Source organism: Pygocentrus nattereri, chromosome 5 (genome assembly GCF_015220715.1).
Source record: "Pygocentrus nattereri isolate fPygNat1 chromosome 5, fPygNat1.pri, whole genome shotgun sequence".
NCBI classification, from domain to species: Eukaryota; Metazoa; Chordata; class Actinopteri; order Characiformes; family Serrasalmidae; genus Pygocentrus; species Pygocentrus nattereri.
The window spans coordinates 31,956,491-31,978,309 of record NC_051215.1 but is presented as its reverse complement, the minus strand read 5'-3'; the positions used below and the strand labels follow the sequence as shown (position 1 = coordinate 31,978,309).

Below are 21,819 nucleotides of genomic sequence, written 5' to 3'. Positions count from 1 at the left end.
AGGTCTAGAAATCCTGATTAAGAGAGCTGGATTTTAGCTCAGTAACCAGATTTCTCAGTGCATGTGAACTCTTACTCTAATTTCTTTTGGATTCCTCAGTCTGCACATGTGCAACACCAGACCAGTACCGGGAATAAGCAGCGTTGCCACAAGATGACAGCAAAATACTTTTGGAGCGATGCTGAAAACGACTACATGCTTAATGAAGTAAAGGATTTAAATATTCTTCATCTTCTAGATGATGTACATTCATTCTTTCAGATAAAATCTTGCAATGTTTTAAAAAAAGCTTTGGCATGAAGCTTGAGTTTTACATTACATTTATGTCACATCCTTTCTGTGAGGTTACTGGCTGGTTGCAAAGCAGAAGTCTTAAGAAAAAGTTAGGAAAAAAAGCACAAATAATTTTTTTTTCTGGACAATGCAAAAATGGTCTTCTAAACATCCTTCCTTGCTGAAAAAGTGGAGGAGAGGACAAGAAATCTGACATCATCTGCCATCAGAAATAGGCCTATGCTTCTTCATCTTGGGGCAGTCATGAGCTGGAGGTTAGGGAACTGGCCCTGTGACTGGAAGGTTGCCGGTTCAATCCCCAGCACTGACAGTACATGACTAAGGTGTCCTTGAGCAAGACACCTAACCCCCAACTGCTCCCTGGGCGCCATGGATAAGGCTGCCCACCACTCCAGGCAAGTGTGCTCACTGTGTGTATGTGGTATTTCACTTCATGGATGGGTTAAATGTGGAGGTGAAATTTCCACATTGTGGGACTAATAAGTATCACTTACTATTATTATTCAACAAGACTTGTAAATGTAACTGCAAAGATATGTTAATTAGCACTAGGCGGGGCTATGGTGTACATTTTAGGACAGCCCCAGCCGCCCGAGGAAAAACACATCATGTCTCAGATCTGGTGACCAAATAGCCCCAAAGAAAAGGTATCAGACCAAATGGCCTCAGAAAAAACTGTGAAAATGTTATACTGGCATTTATATCGATACATCATAGTTTTCTAAGTTATACGAACCAGTCTATGCTCGACCAGGCTTATGTTTGGTCTGATGTTCAGTCTGACCTTTTCTCTGATGGTGTTTGGTCTGATGTTCAGTTTCACCAGATTTGAATGCTAATTAACATATATTTGCATGTTGGTCAGACAGAAAAGGAAAAAGAAAACTGGAAAATGAAAAGTTAATCTCCAGCAGGTGGTGCTGATGTTTGTTTTCATTTGCCTTTTAATTCTGACAGTTAAAGCACATCCATGATGAAAACGGAATCACGAACTGTCACTTTGCTGTTGATGTATCCATTTTGCATTTTCATTTAAATTTTGTCATATCTGCAGCCGGTCGCCATGAAAAAGAAATAAGAAAGTAAACATTACATTTTGATTTTAGTTTTGACACGTATTCTGCTTTTCATGAAGAAAAGCCAAAGCCAAAGTGAAATTTGTGTTTTCTTTTGTCTGTTAACTTTTTAATTTTAGATTTGGCCATGAAAAACCAGAATAATGACTAAAATGAAATGACAAATAGGTGTTTTCAATTTATTTTTATTTTTGGTACAAATGGCTCATGCTCATGTGAAAAATGAAATTGCAAATGAAGGCATTTCATTTTCAATTTTGGCAGGAAATTTGCACAGATGTTTAGAAAAAGAAATGGTAAAAAGGGGTTTGCATTTACATTTTATTGTTTTCATTTTCATTTCCTTTTTGGCCTCCCATGCTTATATGGCACATAGAGGAGAATTATTAATAACAAGACAGTACAAAAATAAGTACATAATTGCACTGTGTTTTCTACCAACAACTGCAGTAATTATACCTCAAATAACACTGATTCAGCAGTAGATGTGGCATGTGATGAAGTGGTAACACAGGGTAATATGTGCACATTGTGCGTTCAGGTCATAAATACTACCTTGAATACATCTTACTTCATACCACAGACCAAATTACAAATGTAGACTCATACCTCACATGTCTGCTCTTCTCTGTCTGAATCTCTTCCACTCTTTCTGCCCTTTCTTTAACTTTCCATCTCTCTCTCTCTCTCTCTCTCTCTCTCTCTCTCTCTCTCTCTCTCTCTCTCTCTCTCTCTCTCTCTCTCTTGCTCTGTCTCTCCCAATCTCTTTCTCTCTCTCTCTCTCTCTCTCTCTCTCTCTCTCCTGGTAATTGTCTTCACACCGTCTCAGTCATGGCTGCCACCACACTCAGAAACGCCTCAAGTTGGATCTTAATTATGGTGTGCTTTAATTAACACTGCAGCACAAACGCTGTGCCCTTTCAGTGCGTGACTTCTGCACTTTTTAACAACTTATGAGAGAGTGGCTTTTTCTGTCTACCAGCCACAGATGGGTTTTGGCTGCAGTCTGTCCTGGCAGAGAGTCTCTCACACACATATACACACACACACGCACATATACCCCATCACACAGACACACACACCGTATTTGCCAGTATTGATTTACTCTGAAGCAGAGAGATAGTTATCTAATCAGTAATCACAAACATTTATAAACAGAGCACTCAAAGGACCACCCACATGCATCTACTGTTAGATGTCCAAACACACCGCATTAGACAGACATTGTCCGCACCTCTCAGCCTAGCATAGTGCATTAGACATAAATTATACAGCAGAGAGAAGGAGAGAGAGAAAGGGAGGGAAAGAGCGAGAGAACTGCCTCAGATACATGATAAAAGAGAGAAAGGTGGAGGAAGGAAGACACCTGAAGGGAGCAAGCAGCGTGGTCTCTAAGTGCAGATATTTTAGGGTATTTTTCTTCTAGTCATATATGGATGTGTATGTAGTGAGGAAGTAATTGAGAAGGACAATGAAATATGCACAAAAACTGCTATGAAACCTGTTCACAGAACTGAAACTGCAATATTTCAATATATATCATTATAGTGATAAATCCAATCAATCAATCAACCTTTATTTCAACTCAGAATACAGGGAGATGAGGGAATGAGGGAGAGCCGCATTTACAATGTAGCCGAGCCAACACAGAAATCAGGGACTGAGAAGTTGGATAGTAAAACATATCAAATTTAATAATACATAAATAAATATACATTAAAATTATAACAGTGTAGTAGCTTAACAGTGTAGTAACTAATAACTTCATTAATGAAATAATAATAATAATAATAATAATACATTCATTAATTAAATAAATAAAGGAACAGAAGATGTAAGACAATAGATTGGCAATAATAAAAGGAATAGAAAGGATAATAAAAAGTCAAACAATAGCTAAAACACAAAAAATCTTAGTAAAGTAGGGTAATCAAGTAAAGTAAAACCACCTGAGTGGAGGTGGTTAGAAACTAATAGTTTAATTTAGTCAAGTGACACCAGTGAGTGAAGCTCTAGAGTTTCCTATAATAAATTTCAACTTGCTTGCGCTCTGTGGCTGAAAGCATAGTTTCCCAGTGTGGGTATATGGCCTGTAAGTGCTTTATAGATAAAAAGAAGCCAATGTGTTCCTCGACACACAGCCAGAGATGACCAGCCAACCTTGTCATACAGTACATAGTGATGGTCTGTATGGGTCAGGTAGTGGATACAGACTCTAGATCCATGTCCGTATATCACATCACAATAATCCATGACAAGCAATAGCACTTCTTTAACTATATTTTTCCCAGTGTGCCTTGGGAAATATACTTTGTTATGCCTCAGTTTACATGTAAGCTTGTTAACATGGTGTGCATGTGTCTAGCCATACACCAAGGTATTTGTACTTACTAACTCTTTCAATGTCTTTCAGATCAATTTCAGATCAAAATCAACTTTAAAGGATCTGGAAAACAGTATAATTTTTTTTCAACATTTAATACTAGTTCATGATTGTAGAAAGCTTTAAACCAATGCTGCAGTTCATCTACGGCTGAAACAATACAGTCTGCCGGGCAGTACTAGAGGGTGTCATCAGCATATAAGTGTACCTTGCAATCAACAACCAAGGTGGCAATGTCATAAATATAAATATTAAATAATACTGGTCCAATAACCGAATCTTAAGGGACCCCCTTTGTTATTGGTAGAAGCTGTATGCTTTTCTGAGCATATTTTGTATATCATTAGTACACTGTGTATATCATTGTAGAACAATGACCAGCTGCTAAACACTATGCCAAATATTTTATAAAAATCAGTGTATTCACAGTTTTTGGTAGTGTTTCTCAGTTCCAACTGATCAGGTATGTGAAAAACCAACATATTGTGTACTGTGAAAATTTCTTGATGTAGCCTCTTTTACACATATACAAAGTTAAGTGTGCAACACAAGCTGTTTATCTGCACAATTTATCTGCACAAAACCATGTACAATGCATGGGAGATGAACAGATGCTGATGCAAAACAGTTCTGTGATGGTAATTTAAAGTTGAATTTTTTGCTTTAGTGTTTGTGTTTTCAGTTTTTAATGTGAGACAAAAGCCACTGGAGTGTATATTTACATATGATACAGAATTGAAGGACCTGTTTATTCATTCTGTTTTTCTGTTATTTCAAGGCATGTATGGACATGTGTATTGCGGTAAAATACAATTTAAGGGCTGCAAAGCGCGAACATCACCAGTAAAAGTATCCCATGATGTCTGTGTTTCATGTCTGAGTGGGGATAAGGTTAATATTAGCTACCAAGCTAGTACCTTAGCTTACATTCTGGCATTCTCGAGTCACATACTAGCCCTTGGTGACTTTATCATCACCTGTAAGAGAGAAGAAATCAATGTGATATATGTTAATGTAACGTTTGACAGGGGAGAGACGAATGCGGATGAAGCTAACAATATCCCAGGGATAGACAGAATTCGTAATCCACAAAGCCAGTTCCAAGTCTAAACATGGAAAAAGCCAAAAATCGCCAGCAAAAGTACAAAAGGGTGAAACCAAAGACGAAGTCGGTAGAAATGAGAAAAAATCATAACATACAGTCATAGGATATCTAGATAATCAGTCAGTATGTTCTTATGGTTGAGAAGCAATACCTCGCATCGAACCCTACTTTGGACCAGTCTTAAATAGCGCCAAAGTAGGTCAACCTGTACAGGTGCGTCTGATCAATAATCAGGAGACTGCGAGCGCTGGTAGTGACACGGGCTCTTGTCCCGAGTTATGTGATCTCCCAATGCCGTCTGGGAGACGGAGTCCGAGATGGAGTCCGAGTCCGCCTGAGGCAGAAGTATTCCATATATTATGTCAGGAGTTTTATGTTTCAGTGGATTTTACAGAAATAACAAAATTCCCACATAAACCCAAAGCGTGGGATGACTGTATGGATAAAATGCATTTTGATTGGTAGCATCTGGGCAAATATTTTTACAAAAAGCTGTCCTTTAAGTCATCACTATGTGGCATCAGTATACCACACACACACTTCCAAGGAAGCAGCACTGTTTCCCTGCAGTGTTGTTAAACTGAATTACCTAAAAACCTGGGCATTCACTGATTGTACAGATTAAAAAAAAAATTATTGAAACTTAATATGTGCAGTGAAGGAAGCTTCCACATTAAACACAAATAAAGTGAAACAGTGGTGTGGAGCTGTGCAACTGCAGGGAGTCTGCTAACATTACAAGACAGAGGAGAACTCAAGTCAGACATAACTCGAACTCAAATAAATATATAGCAGTAACTGCTACTCTATAATGATGTTATTGTAACCTTCATTAGATTGAACTTCTGCTGTTTTTGTAAGATCCATTGTTGTTGATAGCTTTAGGTGGGAGGCGGGGTATGGAGACAATGACACAGCAATGCTTCATTTGTGACACAGCAATGGTTGCTCTGTGTGACCCCTGTGCTCATTCCAAAAGTGTGGATCTGGGATGTATTGGTGACTCAGTAAGAGACAGGGGGTGCATTTTATAAATTTAATTGTGTGTTCTCATTTTCTTTTCTTGCATCTTTCCTTATGTCTTGGGTCCTCCTTTTGATGGGAGGAAAAAATGTACAAACAAGCTGTCACGATTGGCCCCTCCCAGTCCTGTCCATGTGTGTTTGTTTTGGTATCTGTAGTCCTGCCCCTCGTTTCGTGACTCCGCCCCTGATCATTTTCACCTGTCCCTCGTTTTCTCTTTGTTACTTTAGCCCTGTGTTTGCACTTTGTCTTTGCTGGTCTATATCCTTGCCCTGTTTGAGTGTATCGGTCTTTGTTTGACGTATGCTGTGTTTGTTCTGTTGTATTCTGGTTTTTCTGTCATGTCTGCACCCTGTTCTATCCGTATTGGCTCTATGACCCTGGATCGTCATGACCCTGATTTTGGATTTGCCCTCAATAAAAGTCACTTACCTCCGCACATGCGTCCGCTACCTCACTCCACGTTACACAAGCCCAGCGCCAGAACCAAATCATGAGTGGGGCATTTGAAAACCATGGAGAGGCAGGCAGGAGGTAGGGGTGTGCAGCCCAAAAAAGGCTAATATAGTATATAATATAATATAGGCTAATAGGCTAATATAATACAATAAAAATATAGGGCAACAAATGCACAGCAGATCTGTCCAAAGGTGCTACATATTCAGAAGAAAGTAAACAGAAGACCTACATTACAACATCGCCAAAGATCTGTCCATTTAGGAAATCTGTCTGCTGGTTTATCTTCCCACAGTACACAGTGCATCTCTAAAATGCAAATCTTTCTGTGTTAGTTGATGTAGTCTTTTATATCAGACACATATGGCAAGCAGCAGCAGTTTACTTTCATTTTGTTTTTTTGGGTGATATTAGGTTATAAATGATATGTATAGATCCATTAAGTCCAGCAGTAGGTGACAGTGATGACTGAGTAAGGGTTGTCTTGATTGGTAAATCTGTTTGGTGTGATTCCTCCATAGTTGCATCATATTCTAGTACCTCTTCCACATGTCCTCAGACACAAGGAAAGAAGGCAAGGAAAAGACTCATAAGATATGACACGCACCCTGGGCCACACGAGCTGGAATACATTCAAGCGAGGAATCATGGGGGCATCAATTAGAGTCATGAAATCCATCCTGAGACTCACAGACTAATAATCAAATTTGAACACAATACATTCACTGGCACAAGCACAACTGCTGGCAAAATCAGTCATTCAAACAGCTGTCATTTAAACGTTGTATCACTAGTTAGTTAAGATAATCTGTCAGCAATTAAGCTACAAGCATTCCTGTATTTTTTCCATGATGTGTTAATTAAAATCAGTTATGTGTCTAAGCGAGGAGATCAGAAGTTTGATCCCCATCCGTGGCCAGGAGTCCAAGAGAGCACAATTGGCCTTGCTCAGTCTAGGTGGGTAGGATGGCCTCCCTCTCCCGCATCACTCAGTGTGATGCTACCCAGTGCATTATTAGACTTTTGATTGTCTGTTTGATGAGCATTGTTTCACAAAGTTGAGACATTCCCATATAAAGTTTTCAGACACATTTAACCTTTGTCAGCCCAGGTAAACTGCTGTTAGGCCAGGTCTTTATAGCAGGAAAATTAAGAATACATCTATAAAACAGGCCTCCATACATAATACTTCAATTAGATTTCTGTTGCAGTTAATTCCGACAGTTTTTAACAAGTACAAAATCAAGTTCCCTTCCCAGATTCATATTAATCCCTTTTCCCAGACCTGTTTGATCACAAACCTCAACTACCTAATTTGGTAGTTGGTGAGGCTGCAGAACATGTCTGGGTGGAGAATGATACTGATTTGTGCAGCTTAGAGAGGGGTTACTTAAGTAGGGCAGAGAGAGCCTCATCTTTCATCAGTAAACAGGAGCTACATGCACTGACTCACGCAGGATGGTCATTCCTCTCTGGGCTTTAAACTCCAAAAAAGCAACATTAGAATAGCCAGGGGAATACTACTCAGTTCACACACACATACCCACACCCACACCCACACCCACACCCACACACACCCACACACACACGCAGACAGAGAGAGAAAGAAAGAGACTGGCAAGTAGAATTACAACTGAAAATGAATGCCCATGAGCCATATAATACCCAGTACATGTGCAGGTTCACTATACACATGCATACACTGACCTGAGGCCATAGAGCACGGTTCCATCTGGATGTAGGCGAATCATGCGGTTTTTGACAGTGACCCCATGAACAAAGGATTTCTTGTCATTTATGAAGTAAGTGTCTGGCACCCAAAGCTGATCGGCTACACGGTTGTCCAGCGTCAGATTGAGGGGAATCCCTGTGTAGGACAGACGCTTATCACGCCATGACTGCTGGAAATACATGGTGATGGTGTAATCCTGTAACACACATATGCACACACCTTTAGTTAACTAGTTTACCAACACTGTTAAAAATGAGTGGTCAGCTCAACACAACATGATATAGTAACTGATTTCATGGCTTTTCTTGAGTTGACTCAACTTGAGGACACAAGAGTTCACACATACTCAAAAGTCTTAGTTAAGTCAAAGTTCTTTTAATTTTTTAGTTAGCCAGCTCTCTTTCCATCACACAATCCTTCTAGATGTTTTTCCTCTTGGACATGCACTTATGGCATTGCTAGTGCTCAAACTCACAACCTCCTTCATGTGTTGGGAACACATGAACACCTCAGATTTTGTGTCTACAAATGCTTAATACACTGGAGAAAATATTTGTTGTTTTCACTAAAGTATGGCATAGTCTTATGTAGTACAATGGTCTAATAATTAATTCCAACTCAAATTCAGTTTTGTTTATCTAACTGAGATGCCGACCTAGAAATAGTAGCTGGGAGAATTTTTGATTCAACTAAGAAGGTGAGATGACTCTGCTGTCCTCAAGTTGAGTCAACTCAAGAAAAGCCATGCAATCAGTTACAATATCATTCTGGAGTTCAAAAAAAATATTAAAAATGAATGAAAATGTACCTGAACAGCACACTGACAGTGTATGGTTAATTTAATTACTGGATGACATGTCTATAACAATAACTGAATGTATGAACAGAAGGCCTGACGCTAATCAGTATGGTTCTTACATAAATAAGACATGCTCACCTGGCACACTTAGCATAATTAATACTAAGGTAGGAAAAACATACAAGCTCAGCTGGCAAAACAAGCGTGCACACAAGCACTGAGAGGATCCTTAACTAATGCCTCAAAACACCATAAGTCTCTTATAGGCCATATTATATGTGCAGAATCCACATGTTGAAATTCACTTGCTCCAAGCGGTCATAGACAAAGGCAAAAGCTTAATTCTCCATTTTAAACCAATGAAAAGTTTATCATGGCTACAGTACACTGTATAAAACATTACTTTTATTCATTATTTATTTGACAATCAATTCTTTTTTTCCATTTCTCTTGAGATTTTTAGGGTTTGTTTCAGATTATTGGTGCACTATTGGTGAAGCTCAGGTAACTCAGATCACCGGCACAAATTACATTCTGTGGAAATGTTCGAGTCAGTTCTTCATACAGATTTCCCTGTGCTACACAGCCTATCTGGCAATTACACTTGTAATCAGAAGGCATGCTAATTCATAGCTGTCTCATGACATTTTATATCTTAATGAGAGAACCTGTCTGTTCAGACCTCCTTATATCAGGTAGCCACATCCGCTGCTTAATAGTGGGAGAGAATTGCTGTGACACACAGAGAAAGAGGGAAAACTGAGCCTATTGGGACCAGTGCTAATTGTTTCCAGGACATTTGAGCTTCATTTAAACAATCAGTCAAATCAAATTTCAATGAGTGTTTGTTATCTATCTGTCCTGTGTGTTAAAGTAGAAGATTGAAAAGAAACTGCTTACTTTAATTCAGACTTGTATCCTATTACTGATACATACAGACAGACTAAACAGAATATCTAATCTAGTTTTCAGTATGACGTAAAACAAAGTCCAGTTCGAACATTTCTGCTTTTGTTTTGAGTGGTGTCTCTCTTAGTGGTGTCTCTGTGCCTCATTGTGATGGTATACAGAGTGTGAATATTGTATTTCAGGGTGTTGCTGTTTCTAAATAGAAATGGCTCCATATATAATCCTATTGTTTTATCAGAATGCTGCTCCTCTAAAATTCACACATGGGTGTTCAAGAAAAGCTCTCTCATAATCAGGGTCTCTGCACTGTATTCTCCTTTGCCAATATGAACCCATGTGAAAGCCTTCATTTTATTCCACCCCTCCAAAAAACAGAGGATTAAAAATGAATGGAGATCATGGAGATTGTTTGTATCGTCTGTGCAGGTCTCTTAGTATGGCCCAAGGGGGTAGGTTTTAAATGCACTTGAAACGTTTCAATTGACTGCTGCTGCCCTCCGGAGAGGACTGCTCCAGCACTTGCTCCTCATTCGCCTTATCTGTGCTGCAATGCTTTGGTTACGATTCCCCTCACAGAGCACACACACAGACCAGGCTGGTTTGGAGTTTATGAAGATGCTTATGCTAGCACTTTAGAACACGCCTTGGGGAAACAAACTTTCTGGAAACTTTCTGGTTTCTAGACGCATCTCAAGGCATCTAGGGCACCTAATATAATTCACTGCTGCAGTGTGTTGTGTCTACTGTTTTGACATTACAATGTGTAAAGCATTTGGAATGTCACTTATTGTGATGTCATAAATGTATACAGCGTTCACAGGACATGCACACAAACAGACCTCATCATGCATATAGACTCATATGTAAAAATGGGAACACCTCCTGATAAATTACACATTTTGTCTGTTTTCTAAGTGAAAATACACTAGCACACCCTCTACAGGCTTTTTTTGCATTTTTTGCAAATGTTAGCACCCAGTTTCTATTTATTTGCTAAGTTTAACACACTGGAGAAAAAACTTTTGCCTTGGCCAGATTTTGTTTTATTTTCAATTTCCAGTATGTTAAATTCAGCAAAAAAACACTAACTGTGCCTTAAATTATGCAGAAGTTTGTTCCCTGTAGAGAACGTGTTAACTTATTTTCACTTAGAAAATCACTAGGGGCGTCCTAACTTTTGTAAATGACTGTATAAGCATGATCAGGTCTGTTTGCGTGCATGTCCTGGGAGCCTGTCTGTTCAGCATTAAAATAAACCTTTTAGTAAAATGTGAGATGTATTCTACAGATAATTACAGAATTAATGAATAAAAGTGGTAGAAATATATTGTGTAAACAATGTTTTTGGTGACTTATAATGGCACCTCATATTTAATAGTATGTCATCACAGTGAGTAGAACTCCAAACATGTGCCACAGGCATTTGGAATGTACTTGTTGTGATGTCATACCAGTAAACATGGAGTTTAATCTTATGTCGCCTGAATATTGTGTTGTCCTAATAGTAAATAAGAAATAAGACAAAGGTATTTATTTCATGTAGCATAATCATTGCGGCGTCATAATAGTAATCATAGGGTTTCATTTTATGTCGCCTAATCATAGTGATGTCATAATGGTAAACAGGGGTGTTGAAGTGAGAAATAAAACAAGTTTCCTGGGTGAAGAATGTTTAGGTGACATAATAGAACCCTGTGTTTGCTATTATGACATCACAGTTCAAGAGTAACATTCAAACTGCGTGATACGTGATAAATGTATTTGGAATGTTACTCAGCGTGATGCCATGATAGTAAACAGGCAGTTTCACTGTATGTGGTATGAGGTGTGTTTGTGGGCATGTCCTAGATGTCTTGTGAGTTCTCTGTTCAGCATTAAAATGAAATGTTTTTGAGTGACATGTGTGAGATGCACTGTACAGATAAAAAGAGGTGCAAAAAGAAATAGTTATAATAGAACAAATGTGACAAAGAGTGAGACACAGAGATGTAGAGTGAGAGGGTGAATGAGAAAAAGAGGAAAAGAGAGAGGGAGGATGGGTGTGCCTCAGGTTTGCTTAGGACAAATGCCCCAAAGTCTATTATTAGAAGCAGCTGTTGCCCCTGACAACCGTTTAAAATCATCACTCCAGCACCTCAACTTCTTTACAAAGCACCCTGACACACACACAAACTCAAGGTAGCAACCATGCAAATACCTATCGCCTGTGCACTGCAGTGCTCTTTGCCATGACTTCATTTCTCCAGGCCCATCACACTCGAGATACTGCAATCATCTTCCAGAAACATGAGCTGGCTAGAGAGCTACGGGTACAGAGCGGTTGAGAGCGTGGAGACGCAGAGCGCACGCACAGACAGAGAAGGAGAAAAAAGAACACCAAAAACAAGGTACTTGAAGCTCGGCTGTGTTGTGGAAGGAGAAGGCCGAAGCATTCTTCCACTGCAGCCCTCTGAATGCAATACTGAGTTGAACTGAAAAACCAGCGTCACGCCATGTTTCATATTCCAGTCCGACTTCAAAAACATTCTCTGCGTTCACTCTTTTTAAAAAAACCTCACATGAACTCATGTATTGCAGAGAATAATGGAACTGAGGCAAGCAAATGCAATCGATGCTCAGGACTTTGAGGTGAGCACATAGAAGACTGTGAGAGGAGCCTGTAAACCGGAACTGAACAAGCAGTGCACAATTACACTCAAAGCCAGAGTCTTTGAGGTAAGTTCAGAGATGATTGAGATGAGGATGTGAACTCAAAGCTACAATCAATACATTAAGCTAGAATTTTCATTACACCCTTTTTTCATTTTCATACACCCTTTTCATTAGAAGTGCTACTTTTGGCTGTGGAATGTGTTCTAAAACTATCACAATCTCCAGTGTAAAATATTATTACTATATATATATCACATGGTCTCTTAGAAGTCAGTGTGCACATACTTGACACAGCAGTAAGGATCCATCAATACGTCAATATCAAATGTTAAACTGACACATCTTGATAAAACACTACATTAGAATGTGTTCACATTACGAGGTAGAGAGAGAGAGAGAGAGAGAGAGAGATGTGATGAGTGATGAAAGATGCAGTGGGAAATGCAAGACTCTAAAGAAAAAGCTGCAGGTCAGCATAAATCTTGGTTAAATGAGGTTGACTTCATTCTGAGGACAAATTATTCCTTTACCCAGCTCTTTCTCAGGGCACAGCAGACTGAACACCTTGTTAAACTCTCATGCCATGTCAGGAAAAGTGCAAAGCTGAAAACAGGCTTTTGTTAAGTTTGTTAAATTGATCTTTGTTTTTTAGAGACAGCATTTTTTCTGTGTTACTCTGCCTGAATATCACTGCAACACTTTCTGTTAGATTGATGACCATTATGTACATCTGGGTTATGGTCTTACATCTAAAGCAGGCTAAATATTAATTTTCCCTAAAACAGAATAGGTCACCCACATTACACCTACCCACTCTTAATCCTCTGCCAACTTCTCCAACCACTTTGTGATGTTCTAAGCCCATTTCTCTCTACTACTGCTTTTTCTTCTCCTCTGATGCACCCCCACTAATTAGGCATCTCTCAGTTCTTCAGCCCTAGTGAATCACTAATAACTTCATTGTCTCCAAAAAAATGACATTTGTTCTTAGACTATGTCCACTTTTCTCCATGCTCAGCCATACTGAACGCACTGCACTCAACTAAGGGTTATTAAGCAATGTGAAAAGGCTTAGGCTTTTGCCCAGCAGTGGTATAATTGGACAGTAATAGGACAGTAACACATTTTTTGTTGTTTTGCCTCAGTACCCCAGCACAGTGGATTTGAAATGAAACACTGAGCGCCATGTCAAGCCTGTTTGCATATATATATATATATATGAGGTGATCCATAATGGTAGCAGCTCTTTGTACACACTTTCCTCATTTTCAGAGGACCAAAAGCAACAAAGCTTGGCATTTTAAGTTCAGTCGAAGAATAAATATTGCTGTCCAACAGTGCATTCACAAAATAAACCTGCACTGACACTTATGTTGAAATGCTAATGCTAACCACAGATAGCTAATCAGAAAATGTGATGATGACATTTGGTTCTTATTCTCAAAACGACATCCTGGGACACAGATAATTTTTGTAACCAACTTCACCTCAGGTTAAATTTGAGTTACATAAAATGTCAATGTCAGGGGACATTCTTAGCTGCTTGTCGGTTTAGCCAATCTGGCTAGGTGGCTAGCAACTGTTCTGTAAATTAGGTTTAGCCTGACGATAACAAATTATTTTTCTTTCCTGTGACTGAAGCAGTGTGGTGCCATAACAAGTTCATATAATGCAAGTTGTGAGTTAACCGAAAACCCAGCTTTATTCAGTAACAGCCAGTTAGCATTAGCCGGTGGTGGCCCACTGCATGTTTTAAATTCAGGGGTGTTGGACCTCATCCTGCGACAGCACATGGTATATCTAGCTTTCAGTGTTTTCCAATGTACTTGTTGCTGCTGTCGTAGATTTATGACGTGCAGAAACCAATTAAACTGTAATGCCAGACTGTGTTCTTATTGAATCTCCTACAGTGCACGAAAATACAATCAAATACACCACTGTTAACCTTTATTGCCCATTGCTCATCTTCTCAACTTGAGGATGTATCACAGAAAACCATATCTGAGCATCATCAGTGATAAAAGTCTATCTTCTTTAAGTGTCTTCTTTTACCTTTATAATTGAAAGCATTTTTCGGCTATTGGCTGGTCCTCTGTAGCACATAAATGAACGATATATAACCAAATATATACAACTAATATATAACTAATGAAATACATCTTCTAAGCCACTTATATTCATGAAATATAGTATATAAAAGAAAGCTCTTTAGTACTTTTTTTTATTAGTAACAGTATTAGATGGGTACTGTTTATATCGTGTAAACACCTTACAAGTGTGCTTTATATTACCCAGCATTACAATATATGTGAAAGTACTGAGGTGCAGGCTATATATATATATATATATATATATATATATATATATATATACACACACACACACACATATATATATATATATATATATATATATATATATATATGTAATGCTGGGTACTATAAAGCACACTTGTAAAGTGTTTACACTTTATAAACAGTACCCATCTAATACTGTTACTAATAAAAAAAAAGTACTAAAGTGCTTTCTTTTTTATCATGTTATGATGATATTTTGTCCAGTTATGATACTGAATTTTAACTGCATCACCCAGCACAGGCATTAATGTCCATTTTAACAGGCCCACTCTGGCTTCCAAATAGGGACTTTTAGAAACATGCAGAGCCTAACCTTGGTCCACTGCTGTATCCTCTAATGATGGCTACTCTTCTTTTTCCTCTCCGTGGTTCCTGCCTGCAAAGCCTGCATCCACTCACTAAAATAACTAATGTATGACCTCCTGTCATGGAAATGGCTTTGTTCAGACCACTATCCATAATTCACTAAAAAAGCCTTTTTCCAGCATGGGAAATGTGACACCTTGTCAGAACAAAAGTTCACCTATGGCCAACTGAGCTCAAGACCTGGAGTAAATCAGAATCTCACACGCAGCACTGCAGTGTCATAGGAGATACTCACTAATTAAAGTCTATTCAACACCAAGATCAAGAAAACTTTTATATTCATCTTAACTATAAACAAGTAAATAGGAGGAAAAAACAACCATCCTCATGGCCATGGTGTACCATACTATTCTAGATATTATTGCTAGTATCGTTCCATCTGTTATCACTGAGGTTTATTATTAATGACATCTCTTTTAAATGGTTATATATATATTTTATATTTATATATATTTTAGGATGAAAAAGGGGTTTTATGCAGGCAACTAAACACAACCCTTGAGAAGGGTGAGACGTGCCAGTTTGCCAGTTATATTGCAATAAACAGTTACAAAGTAAAAAGTCACAAAGGACAAAAACAGAAAATGTGACTGTCGTATCAGAAATGTGTACCACAAGCTGTAGAGTCTTTTTGGAGCTGGTTGGTAAGATGATCAGAGGAAAGATTCGAAAATCAAACATAGCTACTATATTTCTGTGGTTAGTGGCATTATTCTGGAAATCACATTATTAACAGCAGGCACTAAACAGCCCCTCACCACTATAGGTACCAAAGCATCATGGCCCAAAACCATCACCATCAGCATCACCGTCATCTTCATCATTATCATTTTAATCAAGCACTCATTAACAAGTCTTCATTGACATAGCTGCCTTAAACTGTGTCATCTCATACACTGTAAGTAGTTTGTCAGTTCAACAAAGCGATTTAACTACTTTTATTAAGCTCAAATAAACACCTCAATGTACCAAAGCAAAGCAAAATAAGATGAACAAGCACAATATGATATTTTGTCATAAATTCATATGTCAATGTCAAAAACACTTCAAATCTGCTTATAGTGTATCTATTAATACTAACTGCATCTGTCTGTGTGTAAATGTGTGTGTGTGTGTGTGTGTGTGTGTGTGTGTGTGTGTGTGTGTGTGCGCTTATTTTGGAGTATATTTCATGACACACATAGACTATGGGTTAGGCTATACTGAAGAAAAAAGTAATGCCCTGAATCAAACATGAAAAAAACAATTATGGCCAAAAGTAATTGGACACCACTCCTGGTCATTGAAAGTGTTTCAACTGCACCCTTTGCTAACACATGTATAAAATCAAGCACATAGTCATGCAATCATAAACCACAAACACTTGCTGTGGAAGGAGTCCTACTGAAGGGCTCAGTGACATTAAACATGGCTCTGTCATGGGATGACAGATAATTTTTCTACCTTGCCAGACCTGCCCTGGTCAATTTAAGTGCAACAATAGCTCAGCCATGAGACAGAAGACCACAAAGCAGGGCTATCAATTGCTAAAGCACATGGACTGCAAAAATCACAACACCAAGCATCAGCTAGAGTGGTATAAGTAGTAACCCTTCCCTGGGTATCCCTTTCCTGTCAGAGAATGACAGTGCCCCTCCACTGTCCACTCCACTCCAGTGGTCTGCATAGAGTCCTGACCTCATCCCTACTGAACACCTTTGGGATGATTTGAAACACTGATTGTGAGCCAGGCTTTGTTGTCCAACATCAGTGCCTGACCTCACAAAAGTTCTTTTGAATGAATGGGCACAAACCCCCACAGACACACTCCAAAATATTATGGAGTGGAAGTCATTATAGCCACAAAGGGAGCAACTCCATATTAATGTCCATGTTTTTGGCATGGGATGTCCAACAAGCTAATATAGGTGTGATGGTCAGATGTCATGCAAACTTTTGGCTGTATAGTGTACATTTGAATTAAGTAAATTCTGTGTATCACTTTCTTCAGTGCACTTCTACATTGGAAAACATAACAAAATCATAATGTATTAATATTATCAAAAAAGATGAAGTCATAGGTAGGGAGGCACGATTATATCAGAATCTCCTCAGTATTGACTGTTTAAAAAGTTGTGTCTGCATTGGACTGATTGGACTGACTAGATTTGATATTTAAAACCAATTTTTGATTACATATTTCTTGCAGAACATTTAGGTCACAATGGGCTACTATACAAAAATGCATGCATATATCTCACCATTAGCCATAGACCATTTGAAGGCTCTTGATGAGAAACGGAAGTGGTTGAATTTACTTTATTCCAATGCGTTCATGATTTCCACATAAACAAAATATATTACATCAACAAAGTTATTGCCTGAATTTATAAAAGGTAAATGTTGATGTTGCATATTTTAAATGATGTTTGAATCAAGTTCATTCAGTGCATCACAGTCTGCAGCATCTGTGAATGAACTTGAGAGGAGGTGCAGCAAGTTTTGAAACACTGCAGATCTAAGTTTGGAAACACTGCAGTCATCATTGCACCTGTAGGTGTTCATTTAACACTGTGGATTATGAGCAGCACTGCTACAGCTGCCAGCATGCACATACCCTTCATACACAAAACTAAAAACACTAAATCCCGCTACTCACCATGTTCACCTCGGACACCATGTCGATGCTGGAGATGTCGATACTCATCCCCACATCTACCGGAGGACCTGCGAAGAGACAGAGACGCAGCTTCAGGACACACACACACACACACACACACACACACACACGATCCATCCACCAAATCGATAACATGCATCATCATCCTCACCCTCATCCTCATCAACCCCGGGTGCTTTAGCCCAACATTACCTCCAAAATCGGGCCTGAGTCGGATGTCGTAGCCTTTGAGCAGTTTGTCCACCGTGACTTTCACATACGACATGTTGCTGGGCTCGTTCCCGCTGGAGGGGAGGAGAGAGCAGAGTGTTGTAGCAGGCGGAGTGCTGGCACAGCGCGTGCGGACAGATGCGTGAGCGGCGCGCCTTACCTGTGCGCCACCGGGCTGCGGCCGAGCGCCAAAGCCATCAACACCGGGAGGCACGCGACCCCCGCGCGCCACCGGGCTCCGCTCGCCCGCATCGCTCCCGCCACGCGCGCGCAGTGCGAATCAGACACTTACAGTAAGAGAGAGAGAGAAAAAGAGAGTGAGAGAGAGGAATAAAAAGCCTGGAGCTAGAAACTTAGTCCGCCGCGGTTTCAGCCACGCCGCCGCGCATGCGCGACGATGCAGCCCGCATAAGCGCGCGAAAGAGCGCGAGACGCTGTGCGGGAAAGCGGCGCGAAACGCGCTGCTGCGGTGCTGCCGGTTCCCCGCTGCGGCTGCTGAGGATGAGGATGATGATGCTCACGCGGAGGTGCTGCTTGCGGATTGTGCCAGTATCAGTATTCCGGTCAGCTCCCATCGCCCCGCTCCTCTCCCCTCCCCTCCTCGCTCCCCCCGGCGCCGTGCGCTCGCGCCCCCGCCAACGTACGCTCCGGCTCGTGGCGGGACTGCGCGTGTCCTGCTCTGCGCGAGCACGCTGACGGCCGGACGAGCAGCGGAGCGGTTTCGGTGCGCGCGGGTGTTGTTGCTCATCTATAAAGCAGCACGCGCTCACCGCGCCAAATGCGCGCGTGGCGCCTTTTTACGCTTGTTTTTTGGTTCCAGCCGCTCTGGAACGCTCTGGACTGGGGGTCATCTCAAAGTGCTCAGTGGGCTGCAGAATTAATAGCAGTCTTGGAAAAGAAAAGTCACTATTCAGTGTTGTTCACATGGAGAAAGGAAAAAAGCATTTCTCCTCAAAAATACATCATAATTATTGGCACCCTTGGAATGGACGCTCTCATTAGACTATCTGAGAGGAACTGGAAGAATACAGAGCAATCTGACACCAATTCCCATTTTCCAATGCAAAATCTCCCCACATTCCTTCTTCCTTATTCACTCTGCTTTGTCGCCCTGTCAGATATTGATAGGCTGGTTTTACATCCTTACTGCCTACATTACAACACTGACCCTCTTCTTGACCCTGATGATGATCTGTGGCATGCACTTCTTGTTAGACAAAAGCATGCTTTAGAGTGTAATGATTCCTATTATGGTTGATAGGCCTGGATCAGTCAGCTGGACAGCATGGATAAGCAGCCCTTCAGCAGTTGTGTGGTACTTACATTTACTGTAAGTTGTCTGAAGATTCCATTTGGTTCCAGTTGGCTCTCTGAGGAAGGAAAACTACCAGCACTCATGAATGCATTTGTCAAGCCAATCTGGACAACATGTTTTAAATGTGTATGAGCTATCGTGAGAAAAACTGTCGCTTATCCTTTGTCGCCATCACCCCTCATCCCTCAGGGCATGCATTGATATTCACACATGCGTTGATATCAAAGGGGTTCTTCAGGAGACCTCACCCAAAAGGAATGTAGTATGGGCAAGTACAAAGGTTAGAGATAAGGAGAGAGAACATATGATTTGATCTACTTCAAACCAGTAGCATAAAGTAGCATAATAAAATGAGCTCATACATCCTTTTTACATGCCCCACAATGGCTTTCAATAGCACGGTAAGTCCTCATTTCAACATAAAGTCCACTATATTTTCAATATACACTATATGAACAAAGGTATTGGGACATGTTACACCTATGGGAGCTTTTATGACATCCCATTTTAAATCCATAGGCATTAATATGGTCCCTCTTTTTAGTTATAAGGGCTTCCACTCATCTGGAAAACCTTCTACAAGAATTAGGGGTATGTCAGTGGGAACCATTCATCCAGAAGAGCATTTGTGAAGTCAGACACTGACACTGCTCACAATCTCTGTTCTAGTTCATCCCAAAGGTGTTCCATGGGGTTAGGGTCAGGACTCTGTGCAGGCCAGTCAAGTTTATGGACCTTTCTTTGTGCACTGGAGCACAGTCATGATGGAACAGAAAATATCTTCCCCAAACTGTTCCCACAAAGTTGGATGCTTATTTTCCAAAATGTCTCGTTATGCTGAAGCATTAAGATTTCCTTTCACTGGAACTAATGAGTCTAGGGCAACCTCTGAAAAACAACCTCATAGCATTATCTCTCCTCCACCAAACTTTACAGTCAACACAATGCAGTCAGGACAGACCCGTCCATCAAACTGCCAGAAAAAGAAGCATTAGTGACTTTAGTGAGAGATTCAACAGAGGATAAATACTGTGCACTTCAACACTCTGCAGCCTCACTCTGTACATCAGCTGTTGTTGCTCCTGAATGCTTTAATTTCACAGTAATAGCACTTTCACTTGACTGGGGCAGATCTAGCAGAACAGAAATTTCACAAGCTAACTCGTGGCAGAAGTGGCATCCTATGACAGTGCCATGTTTAAAGCCACTGAGCTCATCAGTATGATCCATTCTACTACCAGTGCTTGTCTATTGAGACTGCAAAGCTATATGCTTCATTTTATCCACCTGTTAGCAAAGTATGGCTGAAACACCTGAACTCAATAATTAGGAGGGGTGTCCCAAAACTTTTGAACATATAGTTTGTTTAAATGCCTGGTAATTTCTGCAGTAATAGTCTGCTCTTCTGGGAAGGCTTTGCACTAGAGGTTGAAATGTTGCTGTGAGGACTTGATTGTATTCAGCCACAATAGCAGTAGTTCATACACACTCCACACGCTCTTTTTGGATGGTTAGTTCTGGTTTACTAACCAATCCAACTCACTCCAAAGGTACCGGATGATGCTCCATTACTCCAGAGTGTGCATTGATCTGTAGTTGAAAGACTGGGGGCTTTATTCCCCATAACCAATTGGCATGGGCATGATTGACCTTAGGCTCATGTGTGGCTGCCCCTTCTATCAGCAATGTTTTTATTTGGTGACTAAACAAGCATGCAATTAAACATGTCAGCAGTGGTTATACCTTAAAGTAGATTAATTCACTGCTTAGAAGGAATGTCTACAAACTTTTGTATACATACTGTCCTTTAAATGGTAAAGACACTCTGGTCTGACCATGTCCAGGCATGGAAGGTCATCAGAATGTCAATAAAGGGTTTTGCTGTTTTGCTGGACAGGTCAATAATTCATATGTGTACTGCAATTTGAGGAGTTGACTCGTCTCTGTTCATCTACAGTTCTTGAGTGCCATCCTCTGGTGTAGCCAGAAAGCTAGACGCATGAGTATTAATTAAATGCAGTTGCACTTATTCCTGCTCCTACATTTATTATATTTAGCTCTGTCAGGGTACATTCAGCCCTGAACTGCAGGTAATCAGAACATGAAAAAATCTCCATTAGTGCTCAGCCCCTCGCACATTTTGACCATCAAAATTGCACTCTTTTGGCCAGCCGTTGTCTCGCTGCATGGTTCCATCACATCTCCCTGAAAAAGCTGCAGTCAAGCTGTGAGGAGCACAGCAGAGTTCATCACATCCCTGCTGTCTCTCCCCAGCCAAAGCCTGTGGACCCTCACAGGGACGTGATCACAGACTGATTGTTTACTGCTGCAGTCAGGCTCGAGAAAGAACTGATGTAGCTGAGCTTTTTTACTGCAACACATTGTAGAACCGAAAAAAACTCAAAATGTTTTTACTATGCTGTAGATATCTGATGCCATATAAACACAGAGCCATAAGCAGGATATTGCACTGTGGCTTGTTG

At 40.2% G+C, this 21,819-nt stretch overlaps 1 protein-coding gene across 2 annotated transcripts in view; it reads right to left on the bottom strand.

Annotated features, from left to right (window-relative positions):
- The window catches only part of gabrb1 (gamma-aminobutyric acid type A receptor subunit beta1), a 40,612-nt gene extending 22,019 nt beyond the window's left edge, over positions 1-18,593 (bottom strand). Inside the window, exons 1-5 of one of the 2 annotated variants that reach the window (XM_037538376.1) lie at positions 18,543-18,593; positions 18,182-18,308; positions 18,004-18,095; positions 17,791-17,858; positions 8,045-8,265 (exon numbers count right to left, since the gene is read on the bottom strand). In XM_037538376.1, coding sequence (XP_037394273.1) covers positions 8,045-8,265; positions 17,791-17,858; positions 18,004-18,095; positions 18,182-18,273 — 473 coding nt within the window. In that variant the 5' untranslated portion in view covers positions 18,274-18,308; positions 18,543-18,593. The other variant, XM_017690493.2, reaches the window with a different exon arrangement.
- Positions 18,594-21,819: the final 3,226 nt, after the last annotated feature.